The 26,124-nt window shown below is 43.2% G+C and overlaps 1 protein-coding gene across 1 annotated transcript in view; it reads left to right on the top strand.

Moving 5' to 3' along the window:
* Positions 1-22,231, top strand: part of zfhx4 (zinc finger homeobox 4) — an 84,788-nt gene extending 62,557 nt beyond the window's left edge. The window contains exons 7-12 of the mRNA XM_080050291.1: positions 3,395-3,493; positions 10,137-10,270; positions 11,466-11,666; positions 11,777-11,897; positions 12,034-17,418; positions 17,911-22,231. Of these exons, the coding sequence (XP_079906417.1) occupies positions 3,395-3,493; positions 10,137-10,270; positions 11,466-11,666; positions 11,777-11,897; positions 12,034-17,418; positions 17,911-19,493 (7,523 nt within the window). The 3' untranslated portion in view covers positions 19,494-22,231. The remainder of the gene's footprint in view (positions 1-3,394; positions 3,494-10,136; positions 10,271-11,465; positions 11,667-11,776; positions 11,898-12,033; positions 17,419-17,910) is intronic.
* The last annotated feature ends 3,893 nt before the right edge of the window (positions 22,232-26,124 follow it).

The following is a 26,124-nucleotide window of genomic DNA, read 5'->3' as shown; positions in this document are numbered from 1 at the left end:
TGTGTGTGTGTGTGTGTGTGTGTGTGTGTGTGTGTGTGTGTGTGTGTGTGTGTGTGTGTGTGTGTGTGTGTGTGTGTGTGTGTGTGTGTGTGTGTGTGTGTGTGTGTGTGTGTGTGTGTGTGTGTGTGTGTGTGTGTGTGTGTGTATGAGTGTGCACAGAGGCATTGGAAGGTGACTACGAAAGCTTTGCTCTTCTGTGCGTCCTCTGGTAGCGATTAAGTTGATGGTTAAAGAGTCCCTGCCGCAGAACCCTCTTGTCTCTCTCTTTCGCACACACACACACACAAACACACGCACACACACACACACACACACACACACTTGCACATGACAACTCACATGCGAACACATGCAGTCACTGTCTCACTCACTTGATCAATGGCGCACATCCACACAAACACACTCAAAACATGTGCACACACACCATCCTACTACACGCACTCACGCACACACTCGTGCGGTGTGTAACTGTCAGGGTCAGTCAGAGGGCAGACACTGTGCTGATGTATTGAGAGAGCTCGTCTGGGAATGTCCTCTGTGTGGAAACACATTCCCCGTATGCACGCACACACACACACACACACATACACACAGACACACACTGCAGATCTAACCGACTAGAAGGGGAAAGGAGTGAAGAAAAAAAAACACTGATGAGGCCCAGATGATAACCCCTCCTTTCCTCTCCCTTTTTGTCTTTCTTCACCCACTCTTCACCCCCATTCCTCCCTCTATTTCCTTCTCTCTGTTCATTGTCTCTCGTTTCTCTTGTGTCCTATCTTACTACAGGTAGACTGCCCCCTAGAGGTTGGCTAAGATGGTGGTCTAGCTGCATCTTTTTGAAACTGACATCCTCCTTTCCTTGTTGAAGTTTACCCACAGTTTTGCTTAAAGTCACAAGGGATAATATACATTTTTGTATTAGATTTTTTTTTTAAATATACAATTTTAATATACATTTAAAATGCTACGAGTCTTTTTCCCTCCTGCTTTTTGAAATTGTGTTATTCTTCCTTTTGATACATTTTCCTGACCTTGCAGTTTATGTGAGATCTTGGAGAGCTTATTTTTTCCCCCTCTCTTTGTATTACTGTTTTGTATAGAGAAAAGATAAAGCATTGAGGAAGGACTTTCCAACCTACCGCACATAGAACATTTACGCCGACGCACACACAGACACACACTCACAGATTGCTATCCCTCCTGTTTCCCTCCCTATACGAAGGTGGGGTGAATTAAAATACAAAGATGGACGCCGCAGCAGCAGCAGTGAAAATTGCAATTTCTGCAGCCCGGGCTCTCTTGGCTGACAGGAGATATTTCATCCCCGTTGTCACCAACGTATTAATAAAACATCAGGAGCAGAGTGCAGTCCCAGTCTCTCTCTCCATCACACACACACACGTGTGCAGGAAGACGTGCTCACACACACACACACACACACACACACGTAAGGTGGCCCATACACCTTGAAATAGACTTTGTATACACACGCAAAATGTGAATTGCACCCACACGATTGTGCAAATGCAAACAACAGTGTTCATGAATAGGAACACACACACACACCAGAACCGGAATTTTCCTCCTCAATCACATGCCAGCATCTGCCATGAAAATTTCATGCTGTATATAATGTCCACTTAATGTGTTGCCGCTTAAAGCAATGGCGCCAGAGCTTAGTCTATGTGTCTGTCTGTGTCTTTGTGTGTGTACGCGTGTGTGTCTTTGGCTGTGCGTGTGTGTGCGCCCCCCTGCTGAATGTGAAAGGGTTAATCATATCATGTTTCCGAGGGGGGTTTTGCAGACCTCTTGTGCTCGTCATACAATGGCCAAAGTGATTGTATGCAAATGTGAGCTGACCTCAATGCACCCTTTGCCTTATTTCTATGAATATGAGTCTCTCTGAGTGTGTGTGTTATAAAATATGGTTATTAAGGTAGAGCAAGATTGATGAGCGCAGCTCTTTTACACACACACACACACACACTCACACAAACACTCGTGCACATAGACACACATAAACACCAGTCTCATTCTCTGGCAGAGTGAGGGGTTTGTGGTGAAAGAGACCCCCCTCCCCCCGTTTAGAAGACATGAAATTTTTAACGGTTTTGCTTGGTGTGAGTGTGTGTGTGTGTTTGAATACGATACTGCCTGTGTATGATTTGACGTCTGTGTGCAAGTGTTTCTGTTTGATTTTGCATGTGTGTGTGCTGCCCCTGAAATGGAGGAGGGTACTATATGTGTGTATGTATGATTTGTGTGTGTGTGTGTGTGTGTGTGTGTGTGTGTGTGTGTGCGCATGCCTGGTTATCTGGCCTCTCTCAGACTGCTCAAAATTCATTACAAAGTGACATCAGCCCAGCCGGAGACAAATGATGGCTGGATGAAAGGGAGCGCTGGGGCTTGGCTAGGATTAGTGTTAGCTTGCGCTCGCGACACATATACACACAGACCCACTTGTACACACACACACACATACACACACACTTTAATCCACTGGCAGAACACTGCAGATACACAGAATTATCAAACAAGGGGCTGAACTCTCAGAGATGGGCAGGCTAATCTGCTAATAGTACAGAGCTGCACGTGTGTGTATGTGTGTGTGTGTGTGTGTTGGTGTGCATGTCTGTCTATTCACGCACATTTTGTACAGAGGTATATAGAAATACATTGACACAATATTTATATACACAGTAGTGAACATCTCCAAATGCCTAACATGCGATTTTGTTTGAAATTCCTGTTTTTCACTTTGACCTTCCTGAGTGGAATGGGCATTACAGACTATATTATAATGTTAATATTGGACCGTATTTATCCTAGTGATTTTTATAAAGTAGAATGGACAGCTTTGTCATACTATCTTTTGTACATGTCGTAAAATGAACATTAAATGGAAAACAGAACATTGTTATTGAAGGAAATACTTGGACATGTTCACATTAGTATGCTTTGACTTTGGATACATTTAGATTTATTAACTGCCCTCTGTACAGAAGGGGAACCGAAATGACTGATATTGTTTTCCTGTGGGACATATTTTGTTGTCACACATCTTCCCTACTTCCAGGCAGGCCATGTGTGTATTATGTTTCACATACACAGACGTGACATGGCAGGGCTTCAACTTTCAACAGAACATGTGTCCAAGTCACTAGAAATCACTATTTGCTAATAAGATAAAGCATACAGGAGGGTTAACATGTTTTTTATGAGGATTAAATGAACATGTATAAGTATTTTCAAAATGACTCTGATGATATGATATAACAATAACTGATAAACCCAAGCAGGTTTATCTTTCAGTGCTTTTTCACCAGCCAGTAAATATTGCTTTTTGAAGAGCATTGTGGGTAATGTAGTACTTTTCTCTGCACATTTCCAGAAGAGACTGCTGAGGACGGTGAGAGACCTCCTCGCTCCTCATCCGGGCCTGGACTCAACCTCACTGACCGAGACTTGACTGACAGCAGGAGAACTGACCGTAAGTCTGCACACACATACAGCACACACACACACACACACACACACACACACACACACACACACACACACACACACACACACACACACACACACACACACAAACTGTAAGCTTACCTTCTTTTTTAAGTTATCGCTCATCCCTCTCTCTATTTGCCTCAGATAAGGTTCTAACGTGTGTGTAACATGTGAATGCTGCTGACTAGCCTCCATGTGACCTGCTTTAATCGTTTCCATCTGAGAGAAAAATAGAAGAGAGAGAGAGAGAAGGGCAGAGAGAGGGAGAGAGAAAAAAAACAGAGAGAAAGGGAGAGGGATAAGTTGAGTGTTGTGGATATTACCAGGCAATGTCCAGGCCCCAGATTATTTTTTAATCAAATCAGTTTGCGTGCTTGTAATTTATAAGCGCCTTGCATTAATCTTTTCTCGTTCTTGTGCCCTCTCAGATGACATATTAATTTTTCATAAGCGCAGGATTAGACGGGGGGCCTGTGTATATGTTTTTCTAATATTGCACCACATCCTTGAAACCTTTAAATTAGTTTTTTTTCTCCCTGTACCCTCCCTTCATTTTTATTTCTCTCCCTATTTTTTTCCCCCTGGCCCAAACCATCCCTTAATTGTTCTCCAATCTGTGACCCCCATCACCCGGCATTACTTGGGATAGGAAAAAAAAGAGCACTAGATGGGAAAGAAACAGTGTATTCGTTTTGTAAGAATGGCAGTGTTGTACGCATGATGGGAGGGGCAACAATATGTACAAGACGGCTTGGTGGTTTTTTTTTATTTTTTTTGTTTTTTTGTATTGTGGGCGACGTAGTTGGGAGCACATAATGCCTCTGCTAGCGAAGGCTGTGGTCGGGATAGCCCTGGCTTTGTTAGATTTGATTTACCCAAATAAGAATTCATATGGTCTTTTTATGTATGAGATGGAAATCCATGGCTGGGGATGAATATTGCATGGGGTCTCTCTCTCTCTCTCTCTCTCTCTCTCTCTCTCTCTCTCCCTCTTTTTTTTACCCTCTCTCTGTCATTGCATGGGGTGCTTTCTCTCATTCTTTCGTTCTCCCTTTACTAATGTCTCTCCTCCTCTTCCTCACCCTCCACCCCACCCCACTCCTCTAACTCTCTCTCTCTCACACACACACACACACACACACACACACACACACACACACACACACACCGTCCAACTATCCAACCCACTATCCATCTCGCGCTGCCTCCCCACCTCCTCTTCCCTAGCATGCCATACCTAGCTCCATAATGTGAGGCTCAATGAGGCAGAAGGAGAGCTGAGTGAGGCTGGGGCCTATTAGTTTGGCTAGTCATCTATCTTTCAGCTCTATCTCTCTGACAGGTCTGTCTGACGGACTGGCGGGGCACCACCATCCATGCATTTACCGCCGCATATTACCGCCAGCGTCATTTAACACCGCCGCACACATGCATAAAAAAAAAGAGTGTCTAGTCCCCTCCTTCTTTAAAGTATGCTAACGTATATGTGTCCAAGTGCGGTTTTGTCAGATGTCAGAGGGGTATATAATACATCTGAAAAGGTATGCTTTTTTAAATAATTTGTTCTGGGAATCGACTTGAGGTCAGCTGCATTTTTGGCTAGGAACCCGCCTTGATTATTAGCTAGTGGGTTTTTGGGTGTTTTACTTTGCATTTGGATTAAAGGAGTGTCTCGCAAAATCAAAATGCCAGAAAGAGCAAAAGGGAGCCATGGTGCTTCAGCGTGTGTGTTGTTATGCTAGGGTTATCATCAGACACGGGGCCTTGTTATTTTTTTTTCTCTTTCCCCAGCTTAAAGCAGTAAGATTTAGCATCTCCATCCTCAGCCCCAAATCTCTGGCAAGCTTGAAATGTGCAGATGTGTATGTGGGGTGTGTGTGTGTCTGTGTGCCTGTGTATGTGTGTGTCCATATGGGGGATCTCTAGGGAAGGGATTACAGTGTGACCAAGTGAGCAGTGTGTTTGCGCACTTCATCTCCAAGACCAAGATCCTTTAAACAAAGAGAGAGAGATAGATAGATAGATAGATAGATAGATAGATAGATAGATAGATAGATAGATAGATAGATAGATAGATAGATAGATAGATAGATAGATAGATAGATAGATAGATAGATAGATAGATAGATAGATAGATAGTGGAAGAGAGAGTGTGGGGGGAGGGGCATAGACAGAACAAGCTTTTTCCCTTGCCTCATTTACATTGTCCCTTATAATCCCATGTCACTTTAGATTAATTATAATCCATGTTACATTTTCCATGCAAATGTCCCCGATGTGGATTACTTCCAGATAGCTTTGTCTTGTGTGCATAGATGGTGCATGTCACCACCATGGCTCAGGGGCCCACTTCTTATAAATAACCAACTAAACAAAGGCCCTGGCATGAAAATGAGCCTGTCAGGCAGCCCAAGGAAATTACAGATCTCTACCTGCTTCAAATTAGCAAAGGAATCACTCACTGGTCCTACAGTCAAATGTTATGTATTCATTTTCGTGTCCAATTTTGTAATGTGCAGATAAGGGGGGGCGGGGACAAAATGGGATCGCATGCGAACAAGATCAGATGCTAAATATTCCATATCAGCTCCTTCAAATTCAGAATATTTCCAGTCTTTATTTTCTATTTGCATGCATCTCGCGAATTTACCCAACTTGAGATGAGAGCTGTGCTCGTTTTTCCGTCTCTCCAAGATGAGATTAAAATATATTAAAGACATTAGCATGTTTAATTACAAGCCTGCAGCACTTCCTTTGTGCATTTGTGTCTGTTTTCTGTGTAATGACAGCTTGTTGAACGTCTCAGACGATTTGTCAAATGTGACAAGGCCACGCTCATATTTATCTCTCATTAGAACACACGCTGGAGATGGAAGAGAAAGGAGGGCTAGTCATTAAAAAAAGGCAAACTACAAGACAGCTGCTGTTTAACAGCCGTTCTCTCCCTCTCTATCTGACTATGTCTCTGCCTCTCTCCATCTCACTCTTTTCTCTCTCTCTCCCTCTCTAGCTCTCTCTCTCTCCTTCCCTCTGGCTAGGTCTGGGCCTGCTGAGTGCTTCAGTGGGAGTTTGGGGTTCAGAGTGTGTTGCTGTAATGTTATCAGGTGACCGGGGGTCAGCCTAATGCGTAACCTCAGAGCAGTAGGCCAGTAAATCATGCTGGCCAGCCCTCCCTGGCCCGTTTTGGCCAGCTCTCCCTCCTAGATTTACTGCTTCGTAACCTTAGCCAGTCTGCCAGGGCTCAGGACAGCTAAATTGAATACTAAATCCAAGCTGCCGCCACCCAGCCTGCTCCCTCTTAATTGACAGCCTAACCCCCCCCCCCCCCAACTCTCTGTTATATGTTTGTGGGCTTTTTTTTCATAAAATGAAATGTCAGGAATGGAATCTAATTGTTCTGCAGCTTGTAATAGAAGGGCAAAAAGATGAAAAGATTGCAATATGTAGGCTACGGTTTTGATTGTTTTGAAAGTTGATTTCATATAAAAATCATTGTTGAGGAGATATAAGGATTCAATGATATGCTTGTTGGTGTAAAATTCTCATTTGATTGGTTCTCTTTGCACATAACTTCTCAAACCTTTCTGACACAAAAGGGCAGATTTAAAAAAAAATAGATCCACTGGAAAAGCATTAGCTTTCATGGTAATGTCTGCCCACCTGCCTTTTGAGGAACCATTTGGGACAGTAAAATATCCTGAGGTATTTTAAAGCTATGGGCTCTTCTCTCTTTCTATCATTTATTTTATTTTTTCTCTGTGTTTCTGCACATCTCTCTGCCTCTCCCTCCATTGCTCTGTACTTCTCCCCCCCCCCCCCCATTTGAGCAGCCACTTGCGTGTACATAAGTGTGTGTATACGCGGCTCCCTAAACACCATTGACAGTTGCAAATAAAGATGGGTGGTGAGTGTGCCGCTCTCTCCCCCTGCAATGCAAAAGGGGTTGAGTGTCATAAATCACCTTTTGATTTATCTAATCAAGCAAGGTCCTGCTGCATGCAGACATTTGTCATTGCTGGCCGGGTGGGGGGGTGGAGGGTGTCAGGTTTATTCTGCCCCTTCGCTTCACTGGTCTGCAGCTGCTGGAGCCCACCTAAGAATGAAGGGATGAGGGAAGGTGGGAAGGGTGGAGAAAGAAAAAGGCAGGAGGAGGAAAAAGGACACAGTCATTAAGTGGCGGGTGCAGACTTGGAGACAAAGGAAAACATTGGAGGAAGGCCTTCTTCTCCGTTCTTGTTCTAAGCCCTGCTCTCTTCCACTATTCATCTCTAGTTATGTTAGCTGTCCATGCACTATGGTGGCAAGAATATAAAGCTGCTTGATTTTCCTTCATACATTAATAGATAGTGTTTAGATTGTGATTGATGACACATTTGTTTCTGTTACGAAGCTTCTGTCCTAGTAGGACATTATACAGTTTTTCTATGCAATTATGTGCTTCAAAATAACTTTATTATTATTCACTGGCAGGGCTTTCCATTCAAAGCTCCTAAGTGGCCATAGAGAGAAATGCTCTCAACGTTCAGGGTTACAAGTTACAACTCTGTTTCTTCATACGGGTGTCATAAAAGTGTTAATGAAAGCCCTAGGTCCTAGATGAAATTGAACACACACACACACACACACAGACACACACACACACACACACACACACACACACACACACACACACACACACACACACGCTACACAAACATACATTTACATTCAATATGACAGTAATCAATGGTGATCTGTGGGCTCTTTCCCCCCATCTCATTGTAAATGTGTTTGCAGCCTCTTGTCCAACAATCGCCTCATCTCCTTTTGCAGGGATGTAATTTAGTTGCAAATTGACTGGAAGATGGGAGCAAAAAAAAAATGAAAGTTGAAATTAGAAATGGTCATAATAAATACGGTAGGCGGGGCAGAGGCTTTGGAAAGGTCAGGTGATGTGACAGGTGCTTCCAGGCTGGACCATTCTGACCAATGGAGTGTCAGAGGCCTGTCATGGGGCACATAATACACACACATACTGTATATTATGCACACGCACACGCACACACACACACACACACACACACACACATACACACACATACACACACATGCCCTGCAGGGCCCATCACAAGCAGTGGAAGACGAGATTACCTCGCTATTCTGAGCTGCAAAGCAATTCTCGAATGTTCTTGGAAATTCACATTGTGCCCTTGTGTTTTTTTCTCCTCTCTCTCTCTCGCTCTCTCTCTCTCTTTTCTTTCTTCCTCTCTCCCTCTCTCTCTTGTCACTTTCCTTGACAGGCCAATATTTCAGGCTCCAGATATAGGGGGATTACAAATAAAATAAGTAGAACGCCTACTTAATGCAACAGAATTAAAATGCATGAACGGGCCGGAGGAATTGATATGCGCCCAATACAAACACGAGCCACGGAATAATATGAAATACAAAATGTTTTTTTTTTCAACAACCCCCCTCTCCATGTATCAGTGCTTTGATTTCCCTTTTTTTTCCATTTGTGCATCTAGCGTGAAGCGTTGATTCGCAAGAGTGAGGCTCACATATTGCCTTGAGTGACCAGACGAGGGAGGGGAAGCTAGAAAGAGGGGGGGGGGGGGGTGATGGCTTAGGGAGGAAGAGAGAGAAAGGGGGAGGGAAGGAGGGAGGGAGAGTTGCTGTTGCTGTGTCTTTGTGTTGTGCCGAGTGGGTAAATTGCAGTGGCAGAGTATAGCAGGGGCCTGCATGGCCTGTATCTCAGGATGAGGCTAATGAAAGATTTATCAGCGGCTGCAGCATTTACTAAATACAACCAGAGGCTGATCTCTCCACATTGAGCCCTGCTGTTAACGTCACACACGCTTACATGCACACATACAAATAGACACACGCAAGTAGGGCTGCTGCTACTGTACCACCAGCCGTGACCAAGCCCCGAAAATTTGGCATCTCGCACAGACAGAGTGGTAGTCGAGGCAGCTGGGGAAATGTATATGAACTAATGAAGTGTATAATATTACCATAACATTTAATGTATGTCGTGCTGGGATAATGAGCCTGCCCGAGTTTTTCTTCATTTCACGTGTCCTCAGGGTAGAAACACGTCACTGTGTATATGGAAGTGAATAATAGTCCACGCTTATACTCATGCTTATGTTGTCTTGGTGTCAAATCATTTTTTTTTGATGCATCACCTATTTTCTGCTGAATATTAATTTGCTAGACTTGTGTATGTTATTCCCTCTTTTATGTGTCTCAATCGTTATTTGACCATGGGGTGATCTAACACTGCCACAAAATGTCAAACATTTCAATTTAGTCACTCAATTTTATAGACTAGATATGCTCTTGATTAATATTCTCATTTTTCATATAGTGTGTCCATGTGATCTATGGGATATTATAAATCAGCGTGACATGGGGACCAGTTTCACTCTTTAAACTCAGTTTAATATGTTAATCTGCTCCAGTGCTTTTTCTTAAAAGCACCATTTAAAAATATATATATATATATATATTGTTTAACCAATAATCATTTTGTAATTTTGCAGCTTTGTTTTATTTTTCTGAAATTATAAATAATCTGATATGATAAACATTATTTTTAATGCTTTTTATTCTGTCTCACCTACCCCCTCTCCCTCCACCAGGAGTGAACGCTATATCCAAAGAGGTGACCGGACCAAATGCTTTGGGTAAACATTCCCTCCTGCCAGATCGACAACTTGAAAGTCCACCCAAAAGGCCAAAGTCTGCTGAGGGGAAGACCTCTGCCAATGAGCAGGTAAAGTTTTGTTGAATATCAAAAAGGAAACTAACAATAGGGCCACGGTAGCAACATTCTTAAAAGTGTTGCAAGTGCAGTTCCTAGAAACTGAAAGAGGGTGTGCTTTAGCAGTTCCTCAAAGTGGTCCAGGTGCATTCAGAGCCATTATGGACTTGAAACTGTTTTCATCTTCCTGAAGGCAATGCATCTGTTTTGTTATGGAGTGCTGTTGTCTATTTAGACTGGACATTTGGCAATCCTAGTCCAAATAAATTGTTATATGTTAGGTAAAGAGGCTAAAAAAAGGGGGTGGGTTCTCCTTTATAAGCACTATCTAACCTTCACTCTCACTTTGGGATGAGCTAAAGGGAAGATACTTGGAGAAACTTAACTGTAAGAAGCAGAAATGCTAAGCTAAGCATTTAGCTATTGCTGGCGCCAGCTTTCACTTAAAGGGTTAAATGCAGCCGCTATTCTCTCTCTGACAGAGCTTTTTAGCATCAAGCTCAGCAGGCCAGTCTTTGTGTTCTTAAGTAGAATACCTGCACTAGCCTTAGGCCCCCTCCCTGTTTCTTTTCCCCCTTTTTTGCATCTGTTTAAATTATATGTGTTTTTAAATTAGATTATGAAGTATTAGCTTGTCTGCTTCTGGGCCCTGCAGGGAGGGAGGACTTAGTCATTTCAGAAATGGATTCTATTAAGACAGGTGGTGGGGAGGCAGCCATGTTCAGAGTACTCCCTGTAATGAGGGCAAGGCGTAGCTTGGGAGAGTACACACCTTTGTCATCTGTAATACCCTGATTAAAAATTCTGACCAATCTGGTTTTCTACTAATAAAATTGCATGAGTTGAGAGACTTAAGTGAATTACATGAAACATGTTTGATCAACATTTTCTGTGTTAAGGTGGGCATGGGGGTTGGTGGGGAAAGGTGGATGGGGCAAGTGGGCAGTGAAACATTTAAAAAAATTAAATTAGATTTTGCAGATATCTAGTTACTTTAACTTTTTACAGTGAAGAAGACATTGTTCTTGCATTGTTTGATCAAACCCTTGTTACATTGTTTAACAGTGATGTATGGCCATTTATTTAATGGCCCATATAGTAGACAGCCAGCTTTGTTTTACATTGCATAGGAGGTCCTTTTTCTTGGATATGATATAATCTTAACTCCCAACCATATACTTAATATACCACCTTGTATTTTTTTTAGGTTCAGCAGTGTCCATATTGCAACTTTAGCAGTAAAGATGCCAACCGTATGCAGCTCCATGTGATGTCCCAGCACTCAATGCAGCCAGTCATACGCTGCCCACTGTGCCAGGATGTCCTGAGCAACAAGATTCACCTGCAGCTGCATCTTACCCACCTTCACAGTGTGGCTCCTGACTGTGTTGAAAAGCTGATTATGACTGTAAGTAACAGCAATGATTATGAATAGGATATATAATATCACAAATAGGATATAATATAATGTTCTTTTAAATGTATACAATAATTAATAAATGTCTTTGTTCTTGATAGGTTGTCGGACCTGACACAGCAACACCAAATAATATAATGCATCCCCAAACTGGACAAGACAAAAGTCTGTCTTCAATGGATTCCTCTACCTCTCTTGCTGATGTGTCAGGAAAGTCTCAAGGTAAGCAACATTTGGCTCTTAGATCCTTTTCTTGCAGTCATGTATCTGTGAAAATAAGGATTCATTTATTAAAAAATCTAAATGATGGGTAAATGATGCGCTGTACTTGTACTTAAAATTATATTTTCTTTTTTAGGAAATATCTCCAAAGATGAGCTGATCACTCAAGAGAAACATGAAGTGGATCTGCAAGCTGAGGAACTCAAGCCCCCAAAGGAGGCCTCAGAGGCCACAGGCTGGAAGAGAGCAAGTGGGTTGGGACATGATAGCAAGTCCCCTGATACCCTGCAGGACCATCTCAGTGAGCTCCAGCGGCTCCAGCAGCAACAACAACAGCTCTCGGTATCTGATCGTCATGTCTACAAATACCGTTGCAACCATTGCAGCCTGGCCTTCAAGACAATGCAGAAGCTTCAGATACATTCCCAATACCATGCCATCAGAGCAGCCACTATGTGCAGCCTTTGCCAGCGCAGCTTCAGGACATTCCTGGCCCTCAGGAAGCATTTGGAGAATGGACACCCTGAACTTAGTGAGGCTGAGGTGCAGCAACTCATAGGAAATCTGCCACTGAATGGAGATATCACTGAAAGTGAAGCCAGGGCCTTGGAGGAAGCTCAGGCCTTTGAACACGACTTGGACAAAGATGATGAAATGGACCAGGAAGATAAGCCTAGTCCTACAGGAAGTGACAGCAGCTCTCTGCTAGATGAACTGGGAGCAGAACCAAAACGGACCTTACCATTTAGAAAAGGGCCCAACTTTACAATGGAGAAATTTCTGGACCCTTCTCGACCTTACAAGTGCACAGTATGTAAAGAGTCCTTCACCCAGAAGAACATCCTTCTTGTCCACTATAATTCAGTTTCCCACCTCCATAAGTTAAAGAAGGTTCTTCAAGAGGCATCAAGCCCGGTTCCACAAGAGACAAGCAACAGCATTGACAACAAACCATTCAAATGCAATATTTGCAATGTTGCCTACAGCCAAAGCTCAACACTTGAAATACACATGAGGTCAGTACTCCACCAGACCAAAGCCAGAACAGCCAAAACTGAAATGAGTAGCAGTAGCAGTGTCACTGGCACTAGTGGTCCAGTGCCTGCAAAAAGCCCTGCCCCAAGCACACAAGGGAACAATAGCAACTCAGACACTGCTAGAAGTGGAACACCCTCTGCTAACAAAGAAAACAACATGGAACCCAAAGAAGCAAACAGCAGCAACAACGTAAAACAGACAAAAACTACTGACCATGTTTCAGCACAGGCAGGTAGCCACCAGTCAGCACAGGCCTCAGCTCAACTGCAACTGCAGCTTCAACATGAACTCCAGCAACAGGCTGCCTTCTTCCAGCCTCAGTTCCTTAATCCAGCTTTCTTCCCCCATTTCCCTATGACTCCAGAAGCACTGCTACAATTTCAACAGCCCCAGTTCCTCTTCCCCTTCTACATCCCGGGAGCCGAGTTCAATCTAAGCCCAGAACTTGCCATGCACTCAGCTGCAGCTTTTGGAATGCCTGGCCTCGCTGGATCATTCCTAGAGGACCTGAAGCAGCAGATGCAGCAACAACACCAGCTGCAGCAGGCTCAGGCCCAACAACAGGCTCAGCAGCAACAGCAGCAAGCCTCTCAGGCACAGTCGCATATCCAGCAACAGAAAAACCATCAACTGCAGAACCACAAACCCAAAATGGAGTGCAGCACTGTGTCAGTTTCTGAAATTCAGATGTCAAGGGAGGCAGAGGACCACCTAGAAAAACAAGAAAACAGAGCAAAGATGGAAAATGCAGGGGATGCATTAAGTGATGGAGGAAAGGACAAAGACTCTAAAAAGTCGAAGTTCTCAGAGCCATCGATTCCTCCTCCACGTATTGTGTCAGGTGCCAGGGGCAATGCAGCCAAGGCCCTGCTAGAGAACTTTGGATTTGAACTGGTCATCCAGTACAATGAAAATAGACAGAGAAACCAAAAGAAAAGCAAAGAGGGACTTGAACAAGCGGAAATGATCTCTGATAAGCTTGAGTGTGGGATGTGTGGAAAGCTCTTCTCCAATATGCTTATTCTGAAAAGCCACCAGGAACATGTGCACAGTCACTTTTTCCCTTATGTGGAGCTGGAAAAGTTTGCCCAGCAGTACAGAGAGGCCTATGATAAACTCTATCCTATAAACCCTGCTTCGCCTGAGACTCCACCACCACCGCCACCCCCTCCTCCTCCACCACCGCCTCCTGCTCCAGCCCCAGTAACAGCCCCTCAACCTCCTTCATCATCAATGACCAAACCCCAAACCCCAGTGCCCTCACCAGGGCCTGTCCCCCATCAGACCACACACCAGCCCTCTCATCAGGCACCACCAACCCAGCCACCACCCCCTCCTCCACAGCCTTCTGCTCCTTCTGCACCTCCCCAAGTGCAGCTCCCTGTTTCCATGGATATGTCTCTTTTCTCGCCTCTAATGATGCAGTCTGTCCAGCACCCAGGTCTCTCCCATCAGCTAGCCCTCCAGCTACCCGGTATGGACTGTCTTTCCTCAGACCTTACACAGCTCTGCCAACAACAATTGGGTCTCGATCCAAACTTTCTCCGCCAGTCCCAGTTTAAACGACCACGCACCCGGATCACAGATGACCAGCTTAAGATCCTTCGTGCCAACTTTGACATCAACAATTCCCCCAATGAAGAGCAAATTCAGGAGATGTCAGAGAAATCTTGTTTGCCCCAAAAAGTCATTAAGCACTGGTTCCGTAACACTCTTTTCAAAGAGAGGCAGCGGAGTAAAGACTCCCCCTATAATTTTAATATTCCTCCCATTACTACATTGGAAGATATTCGAATGGAGTCCCAGCTCAGTGCACATGAATACTACAGAACCGAATCAGGCTTGAACAAGAGGTCCTCCAGGACCAGATTCACTGATTACCAGTTGAGGGTTCTTCAAGATTTCTTTGATACTAATGCCTATCCAAAGGATGATGAGATTGAGCAGCTTTCCACCGTGCTCAATCTACCATCCCGAGTCATTGTGGTGTGGTTCCAGAATGCCCGCCAGAAAGCTCGCAAGAGCTATGAAAACCAGGTTGATTCTAAAGACAATGAGAAAAAGGAGCTGACCAATGAGCGATACATCAGAACCAGCAACATGCAGTACCAATGTAAAAAGTGTAGCATTGTGTTCCCACGTATATTTGACCTTATCACTCACCAGAAAAAGCTGTGTTATAAAGATGAAGATGAGGACTGTACTGACGAAAATAACTGTGAGTTATACACAGAGTTTATCGAACAAGGTCCATTTAAGACTTCCCAAGTCCCTTCAGAGCCACACAAACAGTCCCATGGGACTGCAACCAGTTCAGGCTCTAGCTCACCTGTGATGGCCTCTCCTCGTGCCAGCATGGGGAAAACTTCCCCGAAGCCAGACATTGCCCCTGAAACTGAACCTAAACACACTGAGACTACCCCGTCACCAATGATCAAGCCACTACCAGAACCCAGACCATCTAAGGCTAGCACACCTCAACCACCTCCTCAAAAAGCTCCCCAGCCACAAATATCAAGACCCCATTCCCAGCCACAGGCAGCTGCAGTGGCCTCAAGTCCACTCTCCTTGGCCCTTTCTTCACTCACCAACAGCCTCCCCCACCAGATGCTTCAATACCAGTGTGACCAGTGTAAGATTGCATTCCCCACTGTGGAGCTATGGCAGGAACATCAGCACATGCATTTTTTGGCTGCACAAAACCAATTCCTTCACTCTCAGTTCCTTGAAAGACCAATTGATATGCCCTATATGATATTTGACCCTAACAACCCCCTCATGGCTAGCCAACTGTTATCTGGAGGTCTATCCCAAATTCCCTCTCAAGGCAGTTCTGGTCTGGCCTCTGCTGGAGGCTCTGGAGCAATGAAGAGAAAACTGGAAGACAAGGATGAAAGTGCTAATGATAAAGATGGGGGAATGAGTAGTGAAGAGCAACACAGAGATAAACGCCTTAGAACCACCATCACACCAGAACAACTGGAGGTTCTCTACGACAAATACTTACTTGACTCTAACCCAACAAGGAAGATGTTGGACCACATTGCACGAGAGGTTGGCTTGAAAAAGAGAGTTGTGCAAGTTTGGTTCCAAAACACTCGTGCAAGAGAGAGGAAGGGGCAGTTTAGGGCTTTAGGGCCCACTCAGTCCCACAAGAAATGCCCCTTTTGCAGAGCACTGTTCAAGGCTAAATCTGCACTTGATAGCCACATACGATCCAGACACTGGCATGAGGCTAAGCAGGCAGGCTTCAGCTTGCCTTCAAGCCCAATGATGAATCAAGACAATGAAAGAGGTGAAAGCCCAAATAAATATCATTTTTTTGACTACCCACAACTGCCTACCAAGACTGAGCCAAATGAGTGTGAGCTGCCTGCTGCATCTTCAACTCCAGTCAAACCATTTGAAACACAAGTAAAAAACTACTTAAGCCCTTCATCCTCAAAAGCTGAAAACTGTGATGAAACTGAAGGGCCGAATATGAATTCAGCAGAAGTCTCATCTTATGATCTCAGTAAGATGGACTTTGATGAGACATCCTCTATTAATACAGCCATTAGCGATGCTACGACTGGAGATGAGGGTAATAACAATGAGGTTGAGAACTTCACAGCCAATGGGGCGGAGAAGCTGAGTGACAACAAGAGTAGCATGGCATCAAATTCTGATGGTGGCAACGAAAGGTTTCAATTCAGCATGGTGAGCCCTGCCCTCTCTGGAAGAGACTGTGACTCTTACTATAGCTACAGCTTCAGAGATGATGAAATGGATGACCGGAGTGAATCATCAAGCCTAGCTGATCCCAGTTCCCCTAGTCCCTTTGGGACAGGGAAGTCCTTCAACAAGTCTGGGCCAGGGAGTAATTCTGGGGATAGGCCAGGCCACAAACGATTCAGGACTCAGATGAGCAATCTGCAACTTAAGGTCCTCAAAGCCTGTTTCAGTGACTACCGCACTCCTACAATGCAAGAGTGTGAAATGCTCGGAAATGAGATTGGACTCCCCAAGCGTGTTGTTCAGGTGTGGTTCCAGAATGCCCGTGCTAAAGAAAAGAAATTCAAGATTAACATTGGCAAGCCATTCATGATAAGTCAAGGCGGACCAGACGGGCCCAGGCCTGAGTGTACCTTGTGTTGTGTAAAGTACACTGCCCGGATGTCCGTCCGAGACCACATCTTCTCCCCACAGCACATCGCAAAAGTGCAAGAAACCCTGGGAAACCAGGTAGACAGAGAAAAGGACTACCTAACACCAACCACTGTCCGTCAGCTGATGGCCCAGCAAGAGCTGGATCGCATGAGGAGAGTTGGCGAGGGACTTGGCCTGCCTGGCCAGCAGCAACAGACTGCAGTGGACAACAATAATGCACTTCATGGCCTCAGCCTCCCCTCAGGCTACCCCGGGTTATCTGGCCTTCCGCCAGTGCTACTTCCTGGGGTCAATGGGCCATCATCTCTTCCTGTTTTCCCACCCAACACACCTGGTGAGTTAGTATGACAGTGATAAAAGTTACATAGACTAGAATCTTTATAAACTGAGCTTTACCATGCACTATTTTATTCTACTATACTACTGTTTATTCTGTATCACAGTGGTGTTTGTCATAAAGTCTTATTTTTTTAAACTGAAATTGGTGGGAGTTAGTGCATGCATAATGTCATCATCAGAGTTGGACTGCTAATTGATAATTCAGAGATTTTTAAACAAGAAATGTGTCTATATCATTGCTTTTGTTTGCGTTTGTTTTCCCCCTTAATGTAGGTTTGGTATATTTATATTATAATATATTGGCAGATTCATAGTATCATAAAGCGCATGTGACAGTTTTGATCCATAACAAAAATAGATATAAAGACTCAGCCAGTGACAAATAAACATATTTATCTCGTCATGAAAAAAACAAATTTCCATAGTGATTTGGGAGTGAATATTTAAATATTGAACATTTCCATATTTATATACCACTGTATTTCAGCTTTAGCGTCTCCCGGTGCTGGCATGCTTGGGTTCCCTACACCAGCCACCCCCTCTCCTGCCATGTCTCTCAGCACTACCCCAACCAAGACTCTTCTGCAGACTCCTCCTCCTCCTCCTCCACCACCTCCTCCTCCTCCTGTTCCCTCCACACCTTTGGCAGCAGTAAATCATACAGAGCAGCAAGGTAAAGACTCAGAGAGAGACAACAGCAAGAAGCCAGGAGACAAGCCACCTAAGATGAAGGTGAAGGAAAGAGAGAATGAGAGCTGCTCACGTCCTGCGACCCCCAGCATGGCCAAGAAAAGGGAGAAACCATCTCCAGCTCAAGGGAAATCGGGAATTGAGACTCAACTAGACACCACACAGCTCCAGGCACTTCAGAATGCTCTTGCCATGGGCGACCCCAGCTCTTTCTTGGGGCAGCAGTTCCTGCCCTACTTTCTTCCCGGATTTCCCAACTGCTTCTCTCCCCAGCTTCCTAGAGGAGTCCAAACTGGGGGCTACTTCCCACCGATGTGTGGAATGGAGAGCCTGTTTCCATACGGCCCTGCAGCGGTGCCACAAGCTGCCATGGCTGCCGGTCTCTCCCCGACCGCTCTCCTGCAGCAGTACCAGCAGTACCAGCAGTCCCTCCAGGATTCACTGCAGAAGCAACAACAGGCGCAGCAGAAGCAACTAGAGCAGCAGCAGAAACAACATCAGCAGCAGCAGCAGCAGCAGCAGCAGAAAGCCACCCCTGTGAAGACACCCCAAAGCATACAGAGCACCACCACCAACTCCTTCAAACCAAATGAGGCTAAAGATGCTAAGAATGACACCAACAAAGGCTCTTCAAAAGAAAGCACAAAAGAAGGACCGAAAACAGATACCAAAAGTACCGTGGATTTTCCAGACGCTTTTATTGTACCGTCCGTCAAGCATGAGTTTATATGCAGGAAGTGCCAGATGATTTTTGCTGACGAAGATTCAGTGGTGCGTCATCAGAAGTCCTTCTGTTACTTCGGACATCCTTTTACTGACCCGCAAGAGACAGTGCTTCGAAAGGCAGTGAGCAACTACACTTGTGTTGCCTGCAATGTGGTTGTTAACGGGAATGAAGCACTTGGCCAACACCTTCAGTCGAGCTTGCACAAAGAGAAAACAATCAAACAAGCAATGAGAAATGCCAAAGAGCATACTAGATTATTACCTCACTCTGTCTGCTCCCCTACTCCTAACACCACATCTACCTCGCAGTCTGCAGCTTCTTCTAATAACACCTTTCCTCATCTCTCTCACTTGTCCATGAAGTCCTGGCCAAATGTCCTGTACCAGGCCACCAAAGCCCGGAAAGCTGCTTCCTCCTCCCCGTCTGCCTCTCCTCCTCCCCCCCTCTCCTCACCTTCAACGGTTACCTCAACTTCCTGCAGCACCTCAGGGGTTCCAACCTCACTACCCACCGAGAGTTGTTCAGATGAGTCTGACAATGAGCTAAGCCAGAAGCTGGATGACTTAGATAACGCGTTGGAAGTCAAGGCTAAGTCGGCCTCCGGCCTAGACGCGAGCTTCAGTAGTATCAGAATGGATATGTTCAGTGTGTAGGAGTGACAAAAGGATCCCTTGCTTAAAGAAAAAAAAAATAAGACTTTTTAAACTGCAGTTCCAAAGTTTCTCTTAACCCAAAAAATTACAGTACCAAATGATTGACTCAGGATTGTTTTTCCCATATTGATATGCTGGCAAAATATTGATTGATTTTTGTTATGGACTGAACTGTTGCAGATGCTTGACTGAGCTTATATTGTATACAAAAACATGGAGTAGGAAAAAATCCCACAGGCTCCCTTGGGGGGGCTTGTTTCAAGCCAAAAACTCTCACGATAGCAAATTGCACCTCAGCTGGATTGTTTTCCAAATGCTAGCATGTACTGTATGGGATGACGATCCAGAACCCTCAAAGAGAATCTCTCTTAGTTTAGATAGGTGTAATTCAGTAGCTTTAAATTCTCAGGTCAGAACATAACATTTCTCATTTGTTAAAGCAGCAACAAGCCTGGGTACACTCGGCTTATAACCAAAACATGTCAAGCTTTATCGGACGCATTTCCTTGATGTGTATAGAGTACCAAGAGACAATATTACTGTTACAGTGGACGATGTGCATATCCTTTTAGTTTTGCCCTACAAAGACAGTATGGTTTTGCCACTGAGGGAATTTAGAATGGTGAAGTAAATGTGTATGATGCCCCTGTGTTTGCCAGTTTGTATTACAACAAGCTGTATCTATTTCCCACCCCCCCCCCTTTTTTTCTTGTAGTATATACTAATCTGTGCCAACTCTTACCCTCTCACTTTTACCTCTGCTCACACCCTTTTCTGAAGAGGTAATAATTCTAGTTTTGATAGACTCTCGGATTATGTGAATATAACATTTTTCATTTGTGAATTGCTGTACTGTTACGGTACCTGCTTGTGTCTGGACTATAGTGCACTTATTTTGTTTTATTTGTCTTTTTATTATTTGATTAGGCCATTTGTTAATTTAATAGATTTTTTTTCTGTTTGTATGTATGTATGTTTGTGTTTTAATTATTATTTGTGTCTATTGCAGCAGCATATTGGTCCATATTTGTTAAAGGATTGATGCCTAACAATTTAGAGACCTATTTAACAATTGGTGCATCCAAGAAAGCAGTACTGTATACTTGAAACTGTTGAGGTACAAGTTGGTCACAATGTTTAAAAAAAAAAAAAAAAAGGTATGATCATTTGCTTTACATTTGAAAATATGCTGCTTTAAAAGGGGGACAACAGCATTTTTGTTGTATATTAAAAACATTTTCATGTACTTGTAGGACTTAAAACAGTGTTACACCTATACACAGCAATTAAGTGTATAGGTTGACGTCCTCCCATCAATTATCTGGGCACTTCTGATGATCTACAGTTAAAAGTCAACATTTTCATTTTTCCACATTTAGTGATTTTAACATTGCAAAGTATTACCTTACAAAGTTTTGCTGCTACTGTGTAATGTTATTTTGCTTGCCATAAATTCTCTCAACTTTCTACCAGACATAATACTGATCCATTAATTGCTTTGCTTTGCTATTTTTTATTTTATTTTATATTGTTTTGCTGTGGAACTAAGAATGTGAAAGCTGTCAAAGGGTGTTCAATTTTTTACGAATCACTTTCTAGTTTGGTCATTGAAACCAATGTGATTCATTCCAAAGTAACAGAAGGCTATTTGTATGAAAGAAAAAGGCTTGTGAACAAAGAAAGCTAAGCTGTTGTACATATTCGTAGTTGGCTGTGCATGGTACAAATTTATTAATATGAAGAAATGCAAAAATGTATTGCTTTTGGTATTTCCTATTCTGAGATGAGCAAGTAGCATGTAATGCAACTGTTTGACAGGTTAAATCAAATCATGCTTAGTTATTGTTTCAAACAATGAAATCAAGTAACATTTCCTCTTATGTTTTATTATTGTAAAGGTGTTTTTTTTTCCAAAGTTTTAAAGCAAAATGTCAGTTTTTAATTTTCTGCGTGAGCTTTTCAAATGTCATTATTTGGATTTTTAGTATTTCAACATTTACTTTGATCCTGAAGACACTTTTCGATTGTGTTTCACAAGAGACATCCTGGGCTCCCAAGGTGCAATTCTGCCATTGTACAAACATGAGCGACTGTCCTGATTCCAAAGGCTTTCACAACTCTGGCTTTTTGCCTTTTCCCCACTCTGTGGCTCAGCATTATAAGACTGAACTGTCAGCTAGCATCATGTGCTAAGATGTTAGCATCAGACAGGACGCTTTCCCACACCAAGGACTGGTAAAAGCTAACAAACCAACAAAAAGGATGGTCCAACAATATAACTGTACATAGATATTGCAACTGCACAGCAGCCAAAAAGAAAAAAAAAAAGAACTTTTTAAAAAAAAATGGATGGATTGTGTCATGTTCTGGGGACAGCCTTCAAAAGGTTGAAATTGGAATTGTTCTTCTGGATGTCAAAGGGATTTTCATGGCGCAATCATATCCTACACAATATGTACTCTTCAAGATCTGGGTTACATAGGAAATGCACCCTGAGGTTTTAATAAGAAGAAGCCCCTATGGCTAAAACTTTAAATAAACTAAACCAAAAATGTTATTGATGTTTTATATATAGAGAGTAGTCGCATTAGTTTTTGTTACTGTACTGTTTGAGGTCTCAACTGTACCGTATCACGGTAATAACATGGTTTTGAAACCTTTTTTTTATTTTGTCACAGACCTGTTGTCATAGTTGAAATGACGTTTATTGTAGATGGTATTTGAACAACTTCTGGAAATAGTTCATCAAGTATGTTTGTTGCTCATTGTTGTGATACATTAAAAACTGTATCTGCAAACCAGTTTGGTGTCATCAAATATTCTTTATTTCATGTTCCCTCTTATATGTTACAACCTTATTGTCAAATTTCATTGTCTTGTCCTTGACAGTTTATACACAAGATATAATCACATGTTATCAATGATATAAACACATTTTTCAATGCAGTGCTTACAATATTGCTATTTCATATTACAAAGATACAGTGTTTTGATTGGCAATAGTTTTTTTTGTAAAAAGCAGACATTTAGAATAGACTGGTATTATTACAAACACGCTGTGAATGAAAGTAACAATTTGGACTAAAACCATTTTGCAATGTATACTAATTGGAATGTTTTCGTCATATTTCACCTTTAATTAAGGCACACTTTTTCCAAATCTATCTAGTATACCAATGTAATCATTTGAACAAAAGATGTTGTGTGTCCATATCCCTCTTTATAATTGTCATTCCAGTCACTGACAGACCTAAATTCTAAATCATATAATGGGCATTTCCTGTCATTATGCTATTTTTGGTAATCTGACTCTAAACAGATGCCGGGGATTATGTTTGGAAGTGTCTGCTAATCTGGATCTGATCAGGTGCAGCTCCCATTACAAGGGCAAAGTCCACAATCATAAATCACAACCATAGATAAACAGGAATGCAGCCACAATGTAGAGCAAAGGATATCTCTTCTAACCCAAAATTGGTAAGGCTGATCTTCTCATTACGGGTATTTGTTGGAAAATTAAAACAAATCCTTTTTTTTTTACCTAGATTTTTCATTGATGGACGGAAAGACGAATGAGAAATTGTGTTTTGTGCTGCCTACTGCATTATGCTTTTAAAATTCTATTAAGAAGCAAAGATGCAGGCCGGTGTGAGACAGGAGGGGTTACGTTTTAGATCTGAGGTCAACAGATGCTGTCACATTAAAAATTGCGCCTCAAGAACACCCTTCGCACAATACATCACGCCCTGCCAAGCGAGAGGTGTCCGCCCGCCAGTGTCAGGGTCACGGAGAAAGCCGACATTCACAAGTCGTTAAATCCACCTAATGAAATTTCACAAGGGCAGCAAAAAAATGAAGGGGAAGATGAGGATCTTTTCACTCCGGCCCGAATGGGTTGTTGCCTTTATTGTTTCGCTTAACACACTTCAGTGTGCAGTGAAACAGCCGCAACATGTAAAAAGCTTCAAAAACAGCTTTTCCCTCCCCCCCTCATTCTGACTTCACCCTTCGCCCTTGACGAATGTGCTTGGCTCACAGGGTGCAACTGTTCTGCTGAATGGCCCTTTCCTGTTGCCCACCCTTAAAGTACAGGCGGTTGACAAGGTAGGGCCCCCCCCCATACCCCACCCACCCCCAACACCATATTATGGGATTGAATTGCGTTTGACCTTTGTGGAGAACAATGGCTGAAGGCCCTTTAATTTTTTCTGGCCTTCTCAGCTGCCTAGAAGAAGGACCTCTTTAGTCTGTGTTTTCACTGTGGTCCCCCCAGTAATTCACAAGCAGGATGACAGGGTGATCTATGCTGGGTAAAAAGTGTGTGTGTTTTTGTGTACACGAGGGGTTCACACAAGTGTATTGTTTTCCCATTCTGACTCACATCTAGTGAAAATGGCTGTTTATAGGTCACACAAAATCTAAAAAAGAACCATTTTGGATGCGACCATATTTTTGGCGGGGCCACCCAATTTTGCTACCTAACCGCACTGTCCTAGAAAAGAAAAAGACCCTCTGAAGAGAAGAGCAGCTCCTAGTATATAGTTCAGACACACAGCTTTGCTAAAGAGGCCGCAGCAGCGAGCGGTCTTGCCCTGAATACACGTTAAAAGGTTTACTGTAAATTCTAAATGGCGTTTTCTGCAACCCATACATCACTCATGACCATTAGGTTCCACCCTCGCTGCACAGTGCCCCCTTCCAGCCACAGCTTTCCAGATGATACAGTACAGAGGCTGCAGTTCAGGCAGATCTGCCTTTTGAATAGCCTGCAGCCAATGGATTTTCTCTGGATAATACAATGTTTGGGACAGAGAGGCAGGGATTAGTCCAGACGGATACATCCACCACCCCCCACATGCCCAATCTAATTAGACTGGAATCAGTTTAAGATGAAAGCAAGCCCCAGCATCACCGCACTAAATACTGGAATTAGTATTCCCCGCATGGGAATTTAATGACAGAGACTGAAAATCCAATCACATTCACCTCCAGTTTAGCCTCTCGTGCGTCGGGGCCTGGACAATGACGAAAGGAAAGAACAACAACAATGATTTGTCTGTCAATAGATATTGACCAACAGCACATCTGAGGCCACTTGCGTATTGGCGTTACTATGGTGTTATCATTTAAGGAGCATAAACAGCTTATAAACAGATATTGAGACAAGTCTGATTCTGATGTAAACCTTATTCACATTCTGACTCGGGGCCATAACAGAAAATGAATCAAAACAGGACTAAGAACTAAGAAGGATGGATCAACATTTGGACAAACATGCCCTATAGTCTTGTGTTTCTGTTTATTTACAATATGTTCATGTGTAAGTTCATCTATATAGAGTTAAAATCAATAGTGCATGTACAAATGCACACGTGTTCCATGCCTCTATGTTGTGTGTTTTGGCCCCCGGAAAAAGTGAACCTGTGTTAACCTGAAAGGACTTTCTCGTTTTGTTCTTGTTTTACTTAGAAGGCTGCATTTGCACATTCATTCGTTTGACAGAGATTGCTGAAGTTGGTTATTAATCAGCTCCTTACATCGAAGCCCTGATTGCCGCACGGTAATTGAAACTGTCAAATTATTGCTATCAGGCAGACGGCATCAGATCCCTTTTTAGTTTCTATTATCTGGCAGGACTTTGAGCCCCACATTTCGCCGATAAAACAGAACACATTTTTGCAGCACACATTCATATGAAACCTTCTCACACACGTCTCTTGACTTTATCTTGCCCTTATTATTATTATTTCTCGGGCCTAAGTATACAGGCAGTCAAGGGAACTCTATTTTAAAACCGCTAAAATGCAAGCCATATTTCAGCGTCACTTTGGTGATTAACTGCACCGGCCGCAAATAACTCCGGCACCTGGGTTCCATCCACCACCAAATATTTCGCTACACCTGCGATACATCCACCAAAGCATTACACCTGAGGAATCAGGGGAACCAATGTCCCCCGTGCAGAAATACTCAATATGAAATCCTATTATTTATTGCTGGTTGTATTTGGGGAATGCACCAAAACAGAACTTGTTGTGTTTTTTTTTTGTTTTTTTTTGCTTACAGGTGGTGAAATGCAACTTTTCAACTCATCCGACATCTGATTCTCCAAAACTTTGCTACTTGTTTTTGAACCCCTGGAGTTAATTCAGCGATTCCTATAGTAAATTAGGAGATAAATATTGTTTGCACAGTTGGCAGCACTGCGTGAGTTGGGAAGAGGCAAGGAAAGGCACAATTGTCTTAGTGAGGCATCCTTTAAGATGGAAAATAAACCTTTACAGCATTTTCTGTGGACTTACCCAGGTCCCCACAAATGCCACACACACACACACACACACACACACACACACACACACACACACACACACACACACACACACACACACACACACACACACACACACACACACACACACACACACACACACACAGAAACTAACATGTGAAAAAAGGCAATCACATTTTTTCTTACTTCTTTATATCTCTCTTTTGGTCCTGCTTTTAGTGTTTATTGCTGCAATACCTCATTTGTGAGGTACAAAAGGAGTGAGGGAAGGTGAGGAAAATGGAGTATACACCTGCCACATTATTGCCTTGTGGATGAAGGATACAATCACTGCTGGCATTT

This window comes from Ammodytes marinus (genome assembly GCF_949987685.1).
Source record: "Ammodytes marinus genome assembly, chromosome: 21".
Lineage (NCBI taxonomy): Eukaryota > Metazoa > Chordata > Actinopteri > Uranoscopiformes > Ammodytidae > Ammodytes > Ammodytes marinus.
This window is presented reverse-complemented; position numbering and strand designations above follow the sequence as displayed.